This window comes from Pseudophryne corroboree, chromosome 1 (genome assembly GCF_028390025.1).
Source record: "Pseudophryne corroboree isolate aPseCor3 chromosome 1, aPseCor3.hap2, whole genome shotgun sequence".
NCBI classification, from domain to species: Eukaryota; Metazoa; Chordata; class Amphibia; order Anura; family Myobatrachidae; genus Pseudophryne; species Pseudophryne corroboree.
In genome coordinates this window covers 494,783,280-494,805,971 of record NC_086444.1, presented here as the reverse complement: position 1 = coordinate 494,805,971, position 22,692 = coordinate 494,783,280, and the positions used below count along the sequence as shown (strand labels likewise).

Sequence of the window (22,692 nt, the reverse complement as noted above, 5' to 3'; positions counted from 1 at the left end):
TCATTTATATAGCTCATTCACACTCTGTCTGTGTGGATGAAGAATAGTGCCGATTAATGACAAAAGACAAAAAAAGTGACAATGAACATCGCAAAAAAAAAAAAAGTTACTACCAAACGGATTCCTAAAGCCAGAAATATATAAAAATATACTAATTTGCATTACAGTTATTTGATGCTTGGATACAATATACTGATTGTATCTTGCACAAATGAGCAAATCAAGAAAACAATGACTTACAGTACAAGAAAATGGTACCGATTCTATTGTTTTAACTCACGGCTACCACTAGGGAACGCAACACAACTGTTGCTCCGTTTAACTGCCCAGTAGCCGCAGTGATGACATTGGTGGTAATTCCAAGTTGATCGCAACAGGAACATTTTTAGCAGTTGGGCAAAACCATGTGCACTGCAGGGGGGGGGGGCAGATATAACATTTGCAGAGAGAGTTAGATTTGGGTGGGTTATTTTGTTTCTGTGCAGGGTAAATACTGGCTGCTTTATTTTTACACTGCAATTTAGATTGCAGACTGAACACACCCCACCCAAATCTAACTCTTTCTTTGCACGTGTTATATCTGCCTCCCCTGCAGTGCACATGGTTTTGCCCAGCTGCTAAAAAATTTCCTGCTGCGATCAACTTGGAATTACCCCCATTGCTTCTCGCAGCCCCCTGAGGTGAAAGAAGAAATATGTACTAAATCGGCACTTTGGGTATAGGAATGCAAGCTCGTTGCCCAAAGCAGGACTTTAGACGATAAAACCCTGTCTGTTTCGGCACAACATGAGCAATATGCATGCATATGCGCCTAAACAATTAAATTCTGACAACTGTTTGGGCTTCTTAACAGTCTTATTTAGATGGGAAAATTAGATGTCCACAACAATTGAATCAGTCTCAATGTAGGACAAGTACAAGGTATATAAATATTTCTCTTACGTCCTAGAGAACACTGGGGATCCATTTAGTACCATAGGGTATAGACGGGTCCACTAGGAGCCACGGGCACTTTCAGAATTTGATAGTGTGGGCTGGCTCCTCCCTCTATGCCCCTCCTACCAGACTCAGTTTAGAAAATATGCCCGGAGAAGCCGGGCACGCTTATGGAAGCTCCTGAAGAGTTTTCTGCATTAATTTGTCTGTTTGTTATTTTCAGACAGGACTGGTTGGCACCAGCCTGCCTGCTTCGTGGGACTTAGGAGGTGGGAACGGATCAACCTCACAAAGGGTTAATGGTCCCGTTCCCTGCTGACAGGACACTAGCGCCTGAGGGAACTATTCGCAAGCCCCACCACGGCGAACGTACATTCCCGCAGCACGCCGCCACCCCTAACAGAGCCAGAAGAAAGAAGAGTGGCGAGTACTAAGCCGGCGTCACAGATAGCGGATCGCCGACCATTATGGCGGCACGAGGGTACGGAGACGCACGGCTTCTAACCGGGCGGATTGCGTCTCCAGACACAGTACACAACTGCGTCTCAGTACACTGTACACCATAGGTCTGCAAACTCGGTCCTCATTACCCCACACAGTGCATGTTTTGCAGGTCTCCTCACAGAATCACAAGTGAAATTATTAACTCCACCTGCGGACCTTTTAAAACATGTCTGAGTAATTAATACACCTGTGCACCTGCTGGGTTGGGATCAATACTAAATCCCGCTGGATGGGATCCCGGCGGTCGAAATACCGACGCCGGAATCCCGACCACACAATCCCGACGGGGTGGCGAACGGAACGCGGCCCCTTGCGGGCTCGCTTCGCTCGCCACGCTGCGGGCGCATTGTCTCGCTACGCTCGGCACACTATTATATTCTCCCTCTATGGGTGTCGTGGACACCCACGGAGGAAGAATGTCGGGATTGTGCTGGTCGGGATTCCGGCATCGGTATTTCGACCGCCGGGATCCCGTCCAGCGGGATCTTGACAGTCTCCCGCTGGGTTATCTGCAAAACATGCACTGTGTGAGGTAATGAGGACCGAGTTTCCAGACCTATGCTGTACACAGTATCCAAACTGGCAAACACAGCCTTAAAAAACAGTTCTGCTCCATCTTAAAGCACAAAAATTTCCTCAGCCTGTATAAAAAAAAGTGGGAAGACTGCGCGCCATTGAAGGGGGCAGGGCTTCACTATGAGAGGATCCAGCAGCTCACCAGCACCATTTTCCCTCTGCAGTGGACACAGACGCTGACTGACCGGGATGTGCTGCTCCTCCGGTATGACTCCAGACAACCTCAGCGGTAAAAGGGAGTTATAGCAGGGGCGGGGGGGGGGGGGGGGGAGCGATATTAGTGTACTAAGTCCCCAGTCTGGGTACTTAGTCTGCGACCCGGCTAAGCTTGGCATTAGCGATAACGGAGCTGTGGGCTGGCTCCAAAATACTCCGTGCCTCCCTGAAAGGGCTCTTTGTGGGTTAATTGTGCTTTTAAGTGTGTGTGTGTGTGTGTGTGTGTGTGTGTGTGTGTGTGTGTGTGTGTGTGTGTGTGTGTGTGTGTGTGTGTGTGTGTGTCACATTTACATTAAGTCAAAGAGTGTGTCTCTTGTACGGCGGAGTGTTCCTCTTCCCCAGGGAGCTCACTACTAAGTACTCAGTGTAGTGCACCTTCTCAGGTTAGCTGGGCTGAACCAGTGTGGCTGGATTCCCTCAAGGGAATGATTTCAGATATCTCTAAGAAATTGTCCCGCAATGAGAGACGCAATACTTAAGACAGTCTGTGGATGAGATTATGAACAGAGACTCAGTCCCCAAACAAGCGTCTCAGTCCCTTGCCATTTGTCCACACAAACGAACTCTGGCCCATATCCTGCAGTCCGACTCGGACACTGAGGGGTCAAACATGGAAGAGGGGGAGGTGGATTCAGAAGAGGGGGGGGGGGGAGACGCTGCTCTGTCACACAGAATACAGGCTCTTATGTAGGCTATCAGAGATGTGCTACAAATTCCTGATAAGGTGATAGCGGAGTGTGAGGAATCTTATTTTAATGTAAAAAATAAGTCCTCAGTCACTTTTCCTGTGTCAAAGGAATTGAATACCCTGTTTGAAGAACCGTGGGTTAATCCTGATAAGAAATTTCAAATCCCTAAAAGGTTACTCTCATCTTTTTCTTTTCCTCCTGAGGGTAGGAAAGACTGGGAAAGTCCACCGATAGTGGATGCATCTGTGTCCAGATTATCACGGAAGATTGTGTTACCCGTCCCTGGTGCAGCCTCCCTGAAGGACACTGCTGATCGTAAGATTGAGACTACACGCAAATTCTTATACACAGCGGCTGGGGTGGCTCAGAGACCCACTATAGCATGTGCGTGGATTACTAAAGCCATTGCTTAATGGTCAGGGTAATCTTATTGAAGGGTTGGATTCCTTATCTAGGTGGGAGATTGCAGAATCCTGTATATGTTGCAGGAGTAACACAAACTTTATGGTGAAAGCCATAAAAGAAGTGGGTTTGCTTAATGCACGCACAACTGCTATGGCAGTGTCAGCACGCAGGGGCTTATGGGTACGCCAATGGACTGCGGACGCGGACTCCAGGAAAGACGTGGAAGGCCTACCCTTCACAGAAAAGGCCTTATTCAGAGATGAACTGGACAAATGGATCTCCAAAGCTACTGCGGGTAAGTCCACATATCTTTCTTCTGCAGCTCCCCACTCATGACCTACTCTACAGTCCTTTCGGACTGCCAAGTTTAAGGGTAAAGTCAGAGGCTCTTCTACTGCCACCAGAGGCGCTAGAGGTAAACCACGCAAACCAGCAGCTGCCGATTCTCAGGAACAGAGCTCCAGTTCTGCTTCCTCAACGCCTTCTGCATGACGGTGGACCGCATGGCCTGGAAGACTGGCAGGTGGGAGCCAGACTAAAGAATTTCATCCACATCTGGACAACATCATGCCAGGATCCCTGGGTCATAGATCTTATTTCCCAGAGCTACAGACTGCAGTTTCAGGAACTCCCACCTCACAGAGTCTTCAAATCAGGCTTACCAGCTTCACAAGAGGCAAGTATAACCTTACAGGATGCCATTCAAAAACTGGTACAGACTCAGGTCATTGTTCCAGTTCCACCTCATCTGAGCAACAAGGGGTATTATTCCAACTTGTTTGTGGTACCGAAACCGGGCGGTTCGGTGAGGCAGTGTTCAAATCAAGATGGAATCTCTGAGAGCGGTGATCTCAGGTCTGGAGGAGGGGGAATTCCTAGTGTCTCTGGTTATCAATGATGCGTACCTTCACATTCCGATCTGGCTGCCTCACCAAGCTTATCTACGCTTTGCACTACAGGACTGTCAATACCAGTTCCAGGCCCTGCCATTTGGTCTCTCCACAGCACCGAGAGTGTTCACCAAGGTGATGGCAGGGAGTGAACATTATTCCGTACCTGGATGATCTTCTGATAAAGGCACCGTCCAGGGAAAGGTTGTTGGACAGCATTGGTCTCACAACCAGACTACTCCTGGATCACGGATGGATTCTAAAATCTTCCGAAATCTCATTTAGAGCCAACACGGAGGCTCCCATTTCTGGGAATGATACTGGACACAGAGTCGCAGAAAGTTTTTCTTCCATTGGAAAAGGCATTGGTAATCCAGTCAATGGTTCGGGATGTCCTGAGGGCAACCCGGATATCGGTGCATCTATGTATTCGACTTCTGGGGAAAATGGTGGCCTCTTACAAGGCGCTTCAGTACGGAAGGTTTAACACAAGGCCCTTCCAGCTGGATCTGTTGGACAAATGGTCCGGATCACAATTTCACATGCACCAGAGAATCCGTCTGTCGCCAAAGGTAAGGATCTCCCTTCTGTAGTGGCTACAGACTTCTCACCTAATCTAGGGCCGAAGGTTCGGGATTCAAAATTGGATTCTGCCAACCACAGACGCAAGCCTCAGAGGTTGGGGAGCGGACAGCCAGGGGGTGCAGTTTCAAGGAAGATGGTCAAGTCAGGAAGTCATCCATCCAATCAACATTCTGGAACTCAGGGTTGTACACAACGCCCTTCTGCAGGCCTCATACCTTCTTCAGGATAGGGTCATTTAGGTTCAGTCGGACAATGTGATGGCAGTAACGTACATAAACCGACAGGGAAGAATGAAGAGCAGAGCAGCAATGTCAGAGGTGTCAAGAATTCTCCTCTGGGCAGAAAAATATGCTGTGGCATTGTCGGCGGTCTTAATTCCGGGAGTAGACAACTGGGAAGCAGACTTCCTCAGAAGACACGACCTGCAAACAGGGGAGTGGGGCCTTCATCCGGAGGTGTTCAGGTGCTTGACACATTGATGGGGATGTCCACAAATCGACATGATGGCCTCTCGTCTCAAGAAGCTCAAGCAGTATTGTTCCAGGTCAAGAGACCCACAGGCAGTGGCGGTGAATGCTCTGACAACTCCATGGGTTTATCAGGTGGTGTACGTGTTCCCTCCACTTCCGGTGATCCCAAGAATTATGAAAAGAATAAAAAGGGAAAAAGGATCAAGCAATTCTCATTGCTCCGGATTGGCCAAGAACAATCCTGGTATGCGGACCTTCTGGAGATGCTCCTGGAAGATCCGTAGCCTCTACCTCTTCGCGAAGATCTGCTGCAACAGGGGCCGTTTGTCTATCAAGACTTCACACGGCTTTGTTTGACGGCTTGGAGGTTGAACAGCTGATTCTAGCCAGGAGAGGGATTCCTGACAAAGTCATCCCGACTTTGATCCAAACCAGGAAGGTTGTAACGTCTAAACATTACCACCATATATGGATGAAATATGTCTCTTGGCGTGAGGGCAGAAAATATTCTGAGGTGGTCATTCAGAGTTGTTCGCTCGCTAGCAGTTTTTAGCAGCCGTGCAAACGCTATGCCGCCTCCCACTGGGAGTGTATTTTAGCTTAGCAGAAGTGCGAATGAAAGGATTGCAGAGCGGCTACAAAAATACCGATACGTAATTAAAATCCTTTTTTCTGCATCAGTGGACATGAAAATAAGAAAAGCATCAGAGTGGCAGAAACCAAGGGTTAGGTGCTCTTGTAGGGAGTATGAAGTAGAAGACAGTCCAAGTAAGAAAAGGAAAAGTACATGATAGGAGAGGTCCATGCTCGTGAGAGCTTACATTCTAAAGGGGAGGGAGAAGACAGGTGTGACACAATGGGATAGACAGTGAGCATAGATGGAATAGAGGCTTAGGATAAGAGGTGACAGTGTTTGATGAAGGAGTGGGTCTTGAGAGCCTTTTTAAAGTTTTGTAGAGAGATGGACAGTCTGATAGGGAGGGATGCGGTCAATTTACCTACAATTAAAATCCCAATGCTCAAAATACCAACAACCATTGACCGATGGTCAAAATCCCGCCTGTCGACATTTTAAATGTTGGTAATTTGACCATGTCAGGATTTTGACTGTCAGTCAATTGTTGTCGTGATTTTGATTGTAGGTATTTCATACTAAGGCCCTCATTCCGAGTTGTTCGCTCGCTAGCCGCTTTTAGCAGCATTGCACACGCTAGGCCGCCGCCCTCTACAAAGTTTTGTGTTGAAAACTTAGCGCATGCGCGCTGCGTACCATGCGCATTCCACCTAATCGCTGTGTTGCGAAAAACGGCAACGAGCGAACAACTCGGAATGACCACCCAAATCCGGTAGAGAGAGGTAGAAAATTCCAGAGGTACGCAGAAATCTTGGAGGAAGTGATCAGTTTGCAGGAGAGGTGGCATGCAGGTACTAAATGTGTGGTTTGAAAGAGATAGATGAATCAAGGATAACTCCAAGACAGCACTCTTGGGGGTTTTACAGCCTTAACTGCACTCACTGCACCAATTAAGCTCTGCTGTACTTGATTTGTTACATAATTTCCTGAGCATTTGAAATCGGATAACACTTTGAAACATTTTAAATTCATAGTCAACCACTCAAGAAAAACAAAATCTTTTAGTTTTTTGGTTCTTTTAAATAAATAAAATGTTTAATCACATTTATTAAGCTTACCATAATAATTTATTGTTACTGCAATTAGATACATAGTAAAAGTACACCAGAACTGGGTATGATTTTAAAATAGTTATTCTGTAAACTCCACTGATATGAATGATTACATACTCTGTTAAGCGCTGTGTAATTTATTTATTAATCAAAGTAGGGAAAGAGCTATGGAATATGCTGGCGCTGCATAAAATGTTAAATACTTACATAAACTATCGACATCACAAGTCACAATCACAGATAAGACCAGCGTTGGGCAACCGATGGCTCTTTGAAATTGGCGACAGGTGGCAGGGGTTGATTTGGGGAGAAGTGTAGGAGATTTGCACTGGCAGGGTGGATTGGCTCCCTGCCAGCTGCTCTCAGACTTATCAGCTTTGTAATAAAAGCAGAGAATAAAAAAAAAAAAGAGACCAAGAGCAGCCAAATTCCTCATCATGTGACCGCCTCTGCACACCGCAGGGAAGTCACACAGCACACCAGAGGAGGCAGGAGTGTAATGTTCTCCGAGTCTCTGAGAAGCTCAGTGAGAGAGGCTGATGGACATGTAACGAACGTAAGGGGAGGTCTGATGGCATGTTAAGGGAATTGCCAGAAATCCCACTGTGTCAAAAATTGCAATATACAAAGTAAATACACATTTTGATTGCTTTGTCTTAGCAAGATATTGGCCACCCATAAGGCTCTCAGATACAACACTTGTTGGTACTCCCACACAGAAATAGTCCCTTTTAGTCGGCATGCCGACTGTCGGGTTTGTGAGGCTTCGGCATGTAGGGGGGGAGGTATTGTGACACATAACTGGATCCCCATTTGAGTGCTGGGTTGTTTTGCCTGTCCCAGCCTGACTGGGTTGTTTTGCCTGAGCCAGCCGCTGCGATCAAAAAAATGGCGGCAGGAGGCTACCTCATCTTTTGCAATCATGCTGAAATTGTGGTGCAACCACAATTTCAGTGTGCTTGGGGCGGGACCTGATAGCATGCTGGGCGCCTTGCCCTGTGATGGGAGGCCCTTAGCAGAATTTGCAATCCTTACTGAATTAGGTCCAGTGTTCTCCATTTCCCCCCAACTGAAAAAAGGAGGAGAGGTTGCATACGTTCCTGATTTTCAACCACTTCTCTCTGAAAGTTGCTGCTACAGATCATCTCTGAAGAAATCATAAACAATTTACTAATTTCTCTGCTGGGTTCTAAAATTTTATTCCCTTACAATCTGTGCCACCTTCTCTTCATTTTGATCCTACAGTATCTACAATTTTCTTCTCCTCATACTCCACAACCTTTTCACTTCGCCCCATCCTCCTCATAAATTAGCAGTTGCAATTGCTCTCAACGCATCTGTATCTTTCCCTCATTATGCAAGAACAAGTTTATTGGACCCAGAATATGCCTGGTCATCAGCGCTCAACTCTGTCTGGCCCCACCTTCTCTATTTTGTTCTGACCCCCTGCCACCCTGAAATTAGGGGCTAGGAAATCGGATGTCCACCTATGCAAATTGGAGGCATGTATAACCTTACATAAACACAAAATTTGAAGATTAAGTGGAACCAATAAAAGTGAATTGCTAATGAGAAATCTCATAAAACACTTGTATATAAAAGGCAAATACTTTAGGAGTTGTGTAAACAAAAAGATAATAGGGAAGCAATGATCAAGTCAGCTGACATAACAAAAACTATGTTGTGGATTCAAACTACTGCATGAAAGCATAATATACGGTTCCCATTTTTTGTAAAAAGGGTACACCTTTTAAGATCGCTGAGGGCCCTCTGTCTTATTAAAGTTTATAAGACTCAGGAGTTTCACTCTAACCACACTCATCGAGGAGGCAAATGTACTGTAGTAGTAAATTCATAGTAAAGTATTTTTTATTTTTTTTGGGCAGTAGTGACAATGAGCATAAACAAGGGGCATGACATTTAAATAATGATCCACACAGCCACATGTCAAAGTGGCTAAATAGCAAGGGTGTAGATGAAACTGGATCCAGAACGTTGGACCATTGAATTTCAATACAAGCTCTATCTCTCTAGAGCTCTCACATCATTCATGAACATCTTATACAAATGGATGTCTAGTTACGAAAATTTTGCCTGAAGTGGAGACGCGTAGACTGAATTGCTCATAGTCACTCAAAGTTTGAGGGATGAGGTTAGGGTCAGGCTGCAGGCAAGGAGAGTTAGCGTAAGGTAGGTTAAAGATTAGGGGGGATATTCAATTATCCCCATTAAAACATTGGGTCCGAAAAATGGCCGTTAATCTGACTTTTTTTTCCGATGTTTCACAGATTTTTTTTTTTTTATATTTTTTTTTTTTTACAGGCTATCCTGTTAAATCGCGTGTGAAAAAAAAAATATTTTCTCCCGAAAACACTCAGGTTCAGTGAAACCTGGGTGTTTTCGGGTGAAAGCCCCGTTTTCGGACAAAAACGGGGCTGCTTCCGGGGATTCTGCTTCACCTGCCGGAGGCAGGCGAAACAAAATCCCTGATAAGCCGGCGCGTGCAGCGGTTTATCGGGGCTAATTAGATAGCCCCCGGTGGGACAATTAGCGCCGGTAAAAAACCGGGGCTAATTGGATATCCCCCTAGGGCTAGTATACTTACCAAGTAATCGTCAGGATGCCGCTGTCTCTATTCTGACTGCCTGCATCCCGATACCATCTCCTTTATACTATTGCTACCTGGCTGATGCGTAAACAATAAGAGCATTAAGCCTGATGTTAAATCTCTCTATGGATTATAATGACAATAACATAAAATGAATATGCATAACACCATACAAAGGTTTAAACACTTGTATACTGCATGACCTTCTTCAACATTTACCAAGTAATTTACTTGGTCTTTTTTCATTACAATATGATGACAGCTGAAAATAAGAATTTACTTACCGATAATTCTATTTCTCGGAGTCCGTAGTGGATGCTGGGGTTCCTGAAAGGACCATGGGGAATAGCGGCTCCGCAGGAGACAGGGCACAAAAAGTAAAGCTTTTCCAGATCAGGTGGTGTGCACTGGCTCCTCCCCCTATGACCCTCCTCCAGACTCCAGTTAGGTACTGTGCCCGGACGAGCGTACACAATAAGGGAGGATTTTGAATCCCGGGTAAGACTCATACCAGCCACACCAATCACACCGTACAACTTGTGATCTAAACCCAGTTAACAGTATGATAACAGAGGAGCCTCTGAAAGATGGCTCCCTAAACAATAACCCGAATTAGTTAACAATAACTATGTACAAGTATTGCAGATAATCCGCACTTGGGATGGGCGCCCAGCATCCACTACGGACTCCGAGAAATAGAATTATCGGTAAGTAAATTCTTATTTTCTCTATCGTCCTAGTGGATGCTGGGGTTCCTGAAAGGACCATGGGGATTATACCAAAGCTCCCAAACGGGCGGGAGAGTGCGGATGACTCTGCAGCACCGAATGAGAGAACTCCAGGTCCTCTTTTGCCAGGGTATCAAATTTGTAGAATTTTACAAACGTGTTCTCCCCTGACCACGTAGCTGCTCGGCAGAGTTGTAATGCCGAGACCCCTCGGGCAGCCGCCCAAGATGAGCCCACCTTCCTTGTGGAATGGGCCTTAACAGATTTAGGCTGTGGCAGGCCTGCCACAGAATGTGCAAGTTGAATTGTGTTACAAATCCAACGAGCAATCGACTGCTTAGAAGCAGGCGCACCCAACTTGTTGGGTGCATACAGTATAAACAGCGAGTCAGATTTTCTGACTCCAGCCGTCCTTGAAATGTATATTTTTAAAGCTCTGACAACGTCCAACAACTTGGAGTCCTCCAAGTCGCTTGTAGCCGCAGGCACTACAATAGGCTGGTTCAGGTGAAACGCTGATACCACCTTAGGGAGAAAATGCGGACGCGTCCGCAGCTCTGCCCTATCCGAATGGAAAATTAAATAAGGGCTTTTATAAAGATAAAGCCGCCAGTTCAGATACTCTCCTGGCGGAAGCCAGGGCCAGTAACATAGTCACTTTCCATGTGAGATATTTCAAATCCACATTTTTTAGTGGTTCAAACCAATGGGATTTGAGGAAATCTAAAACTACATTTAGATCCCACGGTGCCACCGGAGGCACCACAGGAGGCTGTATATGCAGTACTCCTTTGACAAAAGTCTGGACCTCAGGGACTGAGGCCAATTCTTTTTGGAAGAATATTGACAGGGCCGAAATTTGAACCTTAATAGATCCCAATTTGAGACCCATAGACAATCCTGATTGCAGGAAATGTAGGAAACGACCCAGTTGAAATTCCTCCGTCGGAGCACTCCGATCCTCGCACCACGCAACATATTTCCGCCAAATGCGGTGATAATGCTTCGCGGTGACTTCCTTTCTTGCCTTAATCAAGGTAGGAATGACTTCTTCTGGAATGCCTTTTCCTTTTAGGATCTGGCGTTCAACCGCCATGCCGTCAAACGCAGCTGCGGTAAGTCTTGAAAGAGGCAGGGACCCTGTTGAAGCAGGTCCCTTCTCAGAGGTAGAGGCCACGGATCGTCCGTGACCATCTCTTGAAGTTCCGGGTACCAAGACCTTCTTGGCCAATCCGGAGCCACTAGTATCGTTCTTACTCCGCTTTGCCGTATGATTCTCAATACCTTTGGTATGAGAGGCAGAGGAGGAAACACATACACCGACTGGTACACCCAAGGTGTTACCAGCGCGTCCACAGCTATTGCCTGCGGATCTCTTGACCTGGCGCAATACCTGTCCAGTTTTTTGTTGAGGCGAGACGCCATCATGTCCACCATTGGTCTTTCCCAACGGTTTATTAGCATGTGGAAAACTTCTGGATGAAGTCCCCACTCTCCCGGGTGAAGATCGTGTCTGCTGAGGAAGTCTGCTTCCCAGTTGTCCACGCCCGGGATGAACACTGCTGACAGTGCTATCACGTGATTCTCCGCCCAGCGAAGGATCCTGGCAGCTTCTGCCATTGCACTCCTGCTTCTTGTGCCGCCCTGTCTGTTTACATGGGCGACTGCCGTGATGTTGTCCGACTGGATCAACACCGGTCTTCCTTGAAGCAGAGGTTCCGCCTGGCTTAGAGCATTGTAGATTGCTCTTAGTTCCAGAATGTTTATGTGAAGAGACTTTTCCAGGCTCGACCACACTCCCTGGAAGTTTCTTCCTTGTGTGACTGCTCCCCAGCCTCTCAGGCTGGCGTCCGTGGTCACCAGGATCCAATCCTGTATGCCGAATCTGCGGCCCTCCAATAGATGAGCCCTCTGCAACCACCACAGAAGAGATACCCTTGTCCTTGGAGACAGGGTTATCCGCAGGTGCATCTGAAGATGCGACCCTGACCATTTGTCCAACAGATCCCTTTGGAAAATTCTTGCATGGAATCTGCCGAATGGAATTGCTTCGTAAGAAGCCACCATTTTTCCCAGGACTCTTGTGCATTGATGCACAGACACCTTTCCTGGTTTTAGGAGGTTCCTGACCAGGTCGGATAACTCCTTGGCTTTTTCCTCGGGAAGAAAAACCTTTTTCTGAACCGTGTCCAGAATCATCCCTAGGAACAGCAGACGAGTTGTCGGCATTAATTGGGATTTTGGAATATTCAGAATCCATCCGTGCTGTTTTAGCACCTCTTGAGATAGTGCTAATCCCATCTCTAGCTGTTCTCTGGACCTTGCCCTTATTAGGAGATCGTCCAAGTATGGGATAATTAATACGCCTTTTCTTCGAAGAAGAATCATCATCTCGGCCATTACCTTTGTAAAGACCCGAGGTGCCGTGGACAAACCAAACGGCAGCGTCTGAAACTGATAGTGACAGTTTTGTACAACGAACCTGAGGTACCCCTGGTGTGAGGGGTAAATTGGAACGTGGAGATACGCATCCTTGATGTCCAAGGATACCATAAAGTCCCCTTCTTCCAGGTTCGCTATCACTGCTCTGAGTGACTCCATCTTGAACTTGAACTTCTTTATGTACAGGTTCAAGGACTTCAGATTTAGAATAGGCCTTACCGAGCCATCCGGCTTCGGTACCACAAATAGAGTGGAATAATACCCCTTCCCTTGTTGTAGAAGAGGTACCTTGACTATCACCTGCTGAGAGTACAGCTTGTGAATGGCTTCCAAAACCGTCTCCCTTTCGGAGGGGGACGTTGGTAAAGCAGACTTCAGGAAACGGCGAGGTGGATCTGTCTCTAATTCCAACCTGTACCCCTGAGATATTATCTGCAGGATCCAGGGATCTACCTGCGAGTGAGCCCACTGCGCGCTGTAATTTTTGAGACGACCGCCCACCGTCCCCGAGTCCGCTTGAGAAGCCCCAGCGTCATGCTGAGGCTTTTGTAGAAGCCGGGGAGGGCTTCTGTTCCTGGGAAGGAGCTGCCTGTTGCTGTCTCTTCCCTCGACCTCTGCCTCGTGGCAGATATGAATAGCCCTTTGCTCTCTTATTTTTAAAGGAACGAAAGGGCTGCGGTTGAAAAGTCGGTGCCTTTTTCTGTTGGGGAGTGACTTGAGGTAGAAAGGTGGATTTCCCGGCTGTAGCCGTGGCCACCAAATCTGATAGACCGACTCCAAATAACTCCTCCCCTTTATACGGCAAAACTTCCATATGCCGTTTTGAATCCGCATCGCCTGTCCACTGTCGCGTCCATAAAGCTCTTTTGGCCGAAATGGACATAGCACTTACCCGTGATGCCAGTGTGCAGATATCCCTCTGTGCATCACGCATATAAAGAAATGCATCCTTTATTTGTTCTAACGACAGTAAAATATTGTCCCTGTCCAGGGTATCAATATTTTCAATCAGGGACTCTGACCAAACTACCCCAGCACTGCACATCCAGGCAGTCGCTATAGCTGGTCGTAGTATAACACCTGCATGTGTGTATATACTTTTTTGGATATTTTCCATCCTCCTATCTGATGGATCTTTAAGTGCGGCCGTCTCAGGAGAGGGTAACGCCACTTGTTTAGATAAGCGTGTTAGCGCCTTGTCCACCCTAGGAGGTGTTTCCCAGCGCTCCCTAACCTCTGGCGGGAAAGGGTATAATGCCAATAATTTCTTTGAAATTATCAGCTTTTTATCAGGGGCAACCCACGCTTCATCACACACGTCATTTAATTCTTCTGATTCAGGAAAAACTATAGGTAGTTTTTTCACACCCCACATAATACCCTGTTTAGTGGTACCTGTAGTATCAGCTAAATGCAACGCCTCCTTCATTGCCAAAATCATATAACGTGTGGCCCTACTGGAAAATACGGTTGATTCGTCACCGTCACCACTGGAATCAGTGCCTGTGTCTGGGTCTGTGTCGACCGACTGAGGCAAAGGGCGTTTCACAGCCCCTGACGGTGTTTGAGGCGCCTGGACAGGCACTAATTGATTGTCCGGCCGCCTCATGTCGTCAAACGACTGCTTAAGCGAGTTGACGCTATCCCGTAATTCCACAAATAAAGGCATCCATTCTGGCGTCGACCCCCTAGGAGGTGACATCCCCATATTTGGCAATTGCTCCGCCTCCACACCAATATCGTCCTCATACATGTCGACACACACGTACCGACACACAGCAGACACACAGGGAATGCTCTACACGAAGACAGGACCCACTAGCCCTTTGGGGAGACAGAGGGAGAGTCTGCCAGCACACACCAAAAAAAGCGCTATATATGACAGGGATAGCCTTATAATAAGTGCTCCCTTATAGCTGCTTTATATATATCAAAATATTGCCATTAAATTTGCCCCCCCTCTCTGTTTTACCCTGTTTCTGTAGTGCAGTGCAGGGGAGAGACCTGGGAGCCGTCCTGACCAGCGGAGCTGTGAGAGGAAATGGCGCCGTGTGCTGAGGAGATAGGCCCCGCCCCTTTTCCGGCGGGCTCGTCTCCCGCTATTTTGTGAATCCAGGCAGGGGTTAAATATCTCCATATAGCCTCTGGGGGCTATATGTGAGGTATTTTTAGCCTTTTAATAGGTTTTCATTTGCCTCCCAGGGCGCCCCCCCCCCCAGCGCCCTGCACCCTCAGTGACTGCGTGTGAAGTGTGCTGAGAGGAAAATGGCGCACAGCTGCAGTGCTGTGCGCTACCTTTAGAAGACTGCAGGAGTCTTCAGCCGCCGATTCTGGACCTCTTCTTACTTCAGCATCTGCAAGGGGGCCGGCGGCGCGGCTCCGGTGACCATCCAGGCTGTACCTGTGATCGTCCCTCTGGAGCTGATGTCCAGTAGCCAAGAAGCCAATCCATCCTGCACGCAGGTGAGTTCACTTCTTCTCCCCTCTGTCCCTCGTTGCAGTGATCCTGTTGCCAGCAGGAATCACTGTAAAATAAAAAACCTAAGCTAAACTTTCTCTAAGCAGCTCTTTATGAGAGCCACCTAGAATTGCACCCTTCTCGGCCGGGCACAAAAATCTAACTGGAGTCTGGAGGAGGGTCATAGGGGGAGGAGCCAGTGCACACCACCTGATCTGGAAAAGCTTTACTTTTTGTGCCCTGTCTCCTGCGGAGCCGCTATTCCCCATGGTCCTTTCAGGAACCCCAGCATCCACTAGGACGATAGAGAAAAGTGTGATGGAAGAGAGAGTCTGAGATGTGTGTTATATGCCAACAACAAACCGATTCTGAATACAGTTGCATCCGATGTACAGGGATGTGACATATCCGAGGGAAATGTAAAGAAACTAGTAAGACTAAACATATGGCCAAAAAGCACAGAAGGCAATGTTCCCATTTAAATATAGGGCATGCTGCTTTCTCTTTGATGCCTTCCAAGTGACAATGGAAACATTCCATCTTAATTTGATTTTATTTATTTCCTTACATGATGTACTGGTTTAAAAACACACACACACACACACACACACACACACACACACACACACACACACACACACACACACACACACACACACACACACACACACACACACTGGGACTGCTTGGACAGCCCTTCCATAAAGAGAGGAACATCTACTTTGTAGTTCATGCACACATACATAATATTCCAACACAACTGTCAACATAGACCAGAAACCCTCAGACAAGTTATCTCATAAGTTCCATGTACTGGATATTATTACCGGTTTCTCTATGCTTCTAAGCACTTGCCATCTCTCAAAGGCTGATGTTTAACTGGACGACACACTACATTACATGGGTGGTCATTCCGAGTTGATCGCTCGCTAGCTGTTTTTAGCAGCCGTGCAAACGCTATGCTGCCGCCCACTGGGAGTGTATTGTAGCTTAGCAGAAGTGCGAACGAAAGGATCGCAGAGCGGCTACAACGTTTTTTTGTGCCGTTTCTGAGTAGCTCAAAACCTACTCAGCGCTTGCGATCACTTTAGACCAGAGGTTCTCAAACTCGGTCCTCGGGGGCACACACAGTGCATGTTTTGCAGGTAACCCAGCAGGTGCACAGGTGTATTAATTACTCACTGACACATTTTAAAAGGTCCACAGGTGGAGCTAATTATTTCACTTGCGATTCTGTGAGGAGACCTGCAAAACATGCACTGTGTGTGCCCCCGAGGACCGAGTTTGAGAACCTCTGCTTTAGACTGTTCAGTTCCTGTTTTGACGTCACAAACATGGCCTGCGTTCGCCCAACCACGCCTGCGTTTTTCCTGGCACGCCTGCGTTTTTTCGAACACTCCCTGAAAACAGTCAGTTGACACCCAGAAACGCCCTCTTCCTGTCAATCACTCTGCGGCCACCAGTGCGACTGAAATGCTTCGCTAGATCCTGTGTGAAACCACATTGTTTGTTGTAATAGTACGACGCGCGTGTGCATTGCGACGCATACGCATGTGCAGAAGTGCCTTTTTTTGCCTCATCGCTGCACAGCGAACGAATGCAGCTTGCGATCAACTCGGAATGACCACCATAGTAAAGTATTATAGTGTACCTTGCCCTTTAAGTAAAAAAAAAACTATAGACAGGGAGTACAAACAAGAAAAAGTGCAAGTAGTAGGCGCCTAGATCATAACATTCCTTCTCCATTCAACTGTCCAAACAGAAGGCAAACTGAAGAGGACGAAATGACAGGCTAAAAAGATGGTCCAAGCCACCAATACATCCAGCAAATGGATTGGTCCAAAGTACTCAGAGTAATGTGTTCACCGATTGATTTTAACTTGTAATTGAAACAAGGTTAAAGCATTATAAAAGTACAAACACACCACTGCATGTCATTGGGGAGGGAGAAAACTGCTTAATATTAAAACAATGGACAAAGAAAAATTGTGCACTGCATTGTTTTTGGTAAGCTTTCATATTTTCCATGTTCTATATAACAAGGCATTCAATACAGGATAACCTGGTCACAGGACCACCTGCGCCTCACTTGCAGCAGGAAACACATATGTCTACATGTCAGTCTCTATTCCAGTGTGAGGCCAGACTCATTCCAGTACAGCAATGCCTTCCTGGCCCACATGATAAGTGCTAACCTGTGCTCAGACTGTGCTAAAGTGACTCAATACATGCAAGTGGAATTGGCCCATTGTAAATGACACCTCCAGTCTTTGTAATGAGTGTCCAAGGGTCAGAGCTCCATTCCTGAGTCTTGTGACCTTGCACTGATCACTATCTCACTGTGGGACTTGGAAATAAAATGTACACTGCAAGTTAGGTCCAGATCCCTGCCTGCTGACACCTGGGCAAGCTATTGCACTGCCTGCAGCTGCTGTGGAACTAAAAGTCCCAGGCTCCCAGCAAGCTCTTGCAACCAGGGCCTGCTTGCAGCTCCTAAACAGCTGGAGTGTTACAGGTTGCTGCAGCCTGAATACAGCTACAGAATACATAGCTATTTTCACAGTACAGATCGCATATCCCAGTGGGTTACTCATTACAGATCATTAGCAGCAGCACTACTCACCCAGCAGCAGCAGCTTCAGCTCCCTCCGAGCATCCCTTTTGTCCCTGCGGAGCTGTCTCTCGATCTCTGCATTAATCCTCTGAGACTCCTTCTGCTCTGCAGACAGGCAGCAACCAGCCATCGTCAACCAGCCTGACAAATACCACAATCAGGAGGGGAGGGGAAGAGGGGACAAGATCTCACAAAGTCCCTGGTAACACAATGGTAGCAGGAAAGTAACAACCAGAAAGCAGGAGAGTCTCTCAGCACAGGGTCCCCACAGAAACTGTGCCCACTGGGTGCCTAGCTCTCTGCCTGCAAAAGTTCCAGCCGATAATATCCAGAGGAGGGAGGGGGACCTGGACAAAGCCAAGGAATCCCTTGTTACTCTCGTCCTTCCTTGCCCTGGGGAAGTTTTGCAGCAGTCCTGCTAGCAGTCACACAAGAGATCCTCAGCAGCAGCACTCCCTCCTGCAGGCATCTGTGTGTGGCGTGAGCGGAGGAGACCTGCACACGGGAGAGAGGGGGGAGGAATGGTGGGAACTTGCAAGGAGGTCTCTTCTCCTACCAGCAGATGGACAGGAGCCCACAGGGAGCAGGGAGAGAGCTGGGGCGGCGAGGAGCAGCCACTGAGAGGATCTTTCTTTTCCTGGAGTAAATAGAGGCGGGCGCAGGGCGGCTCTTTCCTCACACGTCCCCCTCCTCCAGCACTAGGGCAGGGCTGCTCCCAGAACTGCTGCTGCTGCTGCTGCTGCTGCTGCTGGGATTCATATTCCTGAGAGAGGAGGACGCTATTCACCCAAACTCCCTCACACCTTCCCCGGGACACACACAGGACGTACAGGGGTGGTTACAGCCGGGATTATATAGCTCCCTGGGGAGTGAGCCGGGGGGTACAGACTGGCATAACCATTATCATGCTCCCTCCTTTCTTATCAGCCATTGCGGTGTGGGGCTAAATGGGCCACATGCACTGTGTGTGGGGACACAGGTGTGGCAGCATGGCAGCACAAGACAGGGAGCACACCAATCCAATCTCCAGGATCAGCTGCCACCATTCTCTCTATGCTGGGTGGTCTAGGATTGGACTGGGCACGGGTCCCAGCCTATTCTTACCTTGAGGGTGGTCTCTATCTGGGACACCTGGCTGGCTTTCCTAGGTCATACCAGGTGCCAATCTAATCTGGTTTTGGTCAGGTCTCCTGGTCATCTTGTTCTATGCATATAGTGTTGTCTGGGCAATTTGATCAAAACCACACGTGTGTCCAGCGTATTTGTAATGTTGACATTCTGCACTAAGCGGAGGTTAGGGTTACTGTCAGAACTGCTACTTGAGCCCTGGAAGTCACAATCACCTGACCACCAGACCTAGAAGACACCCCCAGAGCCATCATAGAGCCACTACCAGATAAGAGAAGACGCTGCGCACTGTTTTGACGACATTCTAATAATGTTGACATTTTATCAGTGGCGACATCATAGTTACATAGTTGGTGAGGTGGAAAAAAAGACAAAATGTCCATCGAGTTCAACCTGTATTATAAAAATTATATATCATTTAGATGCTGTAACCTTGGATATTTCTATCAGTTAGGAATTTATCTAATCCATTTTTAAACTTATTTAGTGAGTCTACCATTACTACCTCTTCTGGCAGAGAATTCCAAATCCTTACTGTGAAGAACCCTTTCCTCCGTTGTGTATGATTTTTTTTTTCTTCTAACCTCAGGGGGTAGCCTCGTGTCCTGTGTAATGTATTTTTGATAAACAGATCATCTGATAAGTCCTTGTATTGTCCCTTAATGTATTTATAAATAATAATAATGTCCCCTTTCAGGCACCTCTTTTCCAGTGTAAACGTATCTAACCTTTTAAGTCTTTCCTCATAATTCAGTGCCTCTAACCCCTTAACCAGTTTGGTGGCTCGCCTGTGAACCCTTTCGAGTTCCAAGATATCTTTTTTACAGTGTGGTGCCCAGAACTGTACACAATATTTCAGGTGTGGCCGCAACAATCATTTATACAGTGGCAGGATTACACTCTCATCCCTTGTCTCCATACCCCGTTTAATGCATGCTAACACCTTATTTGCTTTTGTTGAATGCAAATAATCATGAATGTCCACATGGTCAGTGTCTCTATGTCGACATTCCAAACATGCCAACATTATGAAGGTCAACAAACTATACGGAACCCAATCTCGAAGGGTCTAGGCTAACTAATTTACACAGATATAAAGATCATATGCTGCTTTAAGCAAATATTACAAACACCAGCTATGATGTTTATCTTGGCAAAGTCAGTTCTTTAATGTGCAGGTTATTTTCACAGTTTTGCTAAGAGTCGGTTAAATCTAGTACAGCTTGTAAACTACTTTGTGTACAGAGTAAATTCAGAACAAAATCCAGGCCGGATTATGGTTTCCATTGGTAGCATACTGGGACAAATAGATTTCAATAGAATTATGCTGGACAAATATGTAAAATACTGACACTAGTTTCCTTGTCAGAAATGCACAGATCCTCTCTATTTTAGAGTTACAAAGCTAAGAATACATAGATCATTTTATTGGAAACTATTGGGGAAATTCAATTATGTGCTAGACGGATTCACCCGACACTGCCGCGCTTTACGGTGACGGGGATCTCGCTCAAAAAGTGCTTGCTATTCCATAGGGTGCAACCACTTCTGGGCGAGCAGGGGTGCAAATTGGGCTGTAGTTGCCATTGTTTAAGCGCCGTGGCAATGGCAACTCATGGCAATTGAATTCTCCCCTATGGGTCAGCATACCTCCCACACGTTGGAAGATTATAAAGAGGGACTCCAGACGAAAAGGGGGCGTGACCTATATATCAGGTAGTGTGGCTTCATGGGAGTGCCGCGATCACGAGCCACGCCCCCGGTTTCCATCACTATGGGGGCATGGCCAGCGCTCAGCGCGACAGTCCCACGAAAATTCGGATAGTTGGGAGGTATGGGCCAGACTCATAGTTGGATGCAGTAGCAAAATATGTAAATGAAGCAAGAGGCGTCTTGAGTAGAACAACACCCACTGCATGTTTTGTGTTCCGCTGCTGCGTCCAAAGACACATGACACTTTCACCTGGCTAGGACTCGGTAGTGCCTGGAAGGCTTCGCTGAATCCGGAAGGGCTGCTGCTGGGTCCGGACTGTATTGCTGTCTCCATCTATAGATAGCGTAAACAATACAGTTACAGACAGCAGTAAACTAAGCTTACTGCTGTTTGTTAAATACTGAAAAGATAACATAACCACTTTAGCGAGTGCTAATGGGGCTATGTTTTCAAACTTTGATAGTTAAAACTTTTGCAACCTCATCTCATATCTCTATACTGAGAACCTCATGCTAACTTTTCAGCCGTCTATTTAACCTCTAGGCGGCATCCGGTCTTTAGGTCGACAGTAAAAAGGTTGACAGGCAATATGTTGACTACTATTGGTTGACTTGCATGGCCAAAATGTCGACATGACAATGGCTGACGTTGCATATGGTTGACATGCATTTTTTCACTATTTTTTGTTTATTTTGATAATTTTTCATACTTTACCATCCACATGATCTACTATTGGAAATGCTAACCTGTGCCGAGCAAAGCGCAGTAGTGGAGCAAAGCACCTTGCCCAAAGCATGGCGAGCCGTGCGAGGGGGCACGGTACTCTAATTGGGGGTCCATGTACTAAAAGTTATAAATTGACACCTAAAAAACTCATGTTGACTTTTTCAGGTGTCGACCATTTTCATGTCGACCTTTTTCTTTTGTTGACCTAGTGCAATTCGACCTAGAAACTGTAGACCTTTTTACTGTCGACCTAATGAACCATATTCCCTCTCAGCCTAGTTTCCTGATCAATGGGCAGTAAGGCTTCCAGATTACACTAGTCAATGTTAATGTTGTTTTTTAGATGAACAAAGGGAAGGGGACCCAAACCGGCATCTTTCCTAAATAAAGCCTTAGGGCCTAAATCAGTAAAGGGGGGTACTCACGGAGTGATCGCTGCTTAAAATCTAAGCAAGCTGACTAGATTGCTTAGATTTTAAGCAGTGATCACTCCGTGTGTACCCCTCACAGCGATAGCTATCGCTGGTGCTAGACTGGCCTGCATGCATGCCAATCTAGCAGGTCGCTCACTTCACCCGCTGGGTGAAATGAGCAGCCCCCCCGTCTCACCCCGCACGCTCAGCACACATCACGCTGTGCTGAGTGAGGGGAGAGATGTGTGCTGAGAGGTTCGCTCAGCACACATCTCTCCCTTGATCTGCCCATGAATACGAGCCTTAAGGATTGTAAATTCTGCTAATTAGCAGAATTTGCAATCCTTTGGATCGCATACTGGGGGCCGCCCATCGCTGGGCAAGGCTACCCAGCATGCTGGCCGCCACATCCCCCTGTTCAACAAGCAGAAATTGCAAATGCATCGCAATCTCTGCTTGTTATCAGAAACTGAGGACGGCTCCTGCCGGCGAATGATCACGCCCCCGTTTGGCTGCCTCCGCCCCCGTTCGCACCACCTCCCGCAACGCTCCGTATCTGCCCTGGAAACGGGGCGTTCCCCCCCCCCCACACACGCACACAGCCCAGCCTCTTCCTGTTAATCACATCACATTTTCTGCGCTCCCCACCCCCCGCAGAAAGTGTGCCTGCGGGGCGATCGTAATAATTTGCGATCCAACCTGAATCAGCCCCATAGTCCAGGGTCTTAATCCAACTCAGTTTGTGAGACTTCTATATTTTTATTTACAGTACCTTTTCACTCATTCAACTGCTTGCATAGATTTTGAGCCATACAACATGGAAATGATGAATCTTGACATAAGTTAATGTTTACTTTTAATTCATAAAAAAAAAAAATAGTTTCTTCCATATTTTTACCTTGGT

At 47.0% G+C, this 22,692-nt stretch overlaps 1 protein-coding gene across 1 annotated transcript in view; it reads right to left on the bottom strand.

Annotated features, from left to right (window-relative positions):
* Window positions 1-18,576, bottom strand: part of LOC134895377 (guanine nucleotide-binding protein subunit alpha-14) — a 338,140-nt gene extending 319,564 nt beyond the window's left edge. Inside the window, exon 1 of the mRNA XM_063913833.1 lies at window positions 17,817-18,576. Coding sequence (XP_063769903.1) covers window positions 17,817-17,937 — 121 coding nt within the window. The 5' untranslated portion in view covers window positions 17,938-18,576. The remainder of the gene's footprint in view (window positions 1-17,816) is intronic.
* Window positions 18,577-22,692: the final 4,116 nt, after the last annotated feature.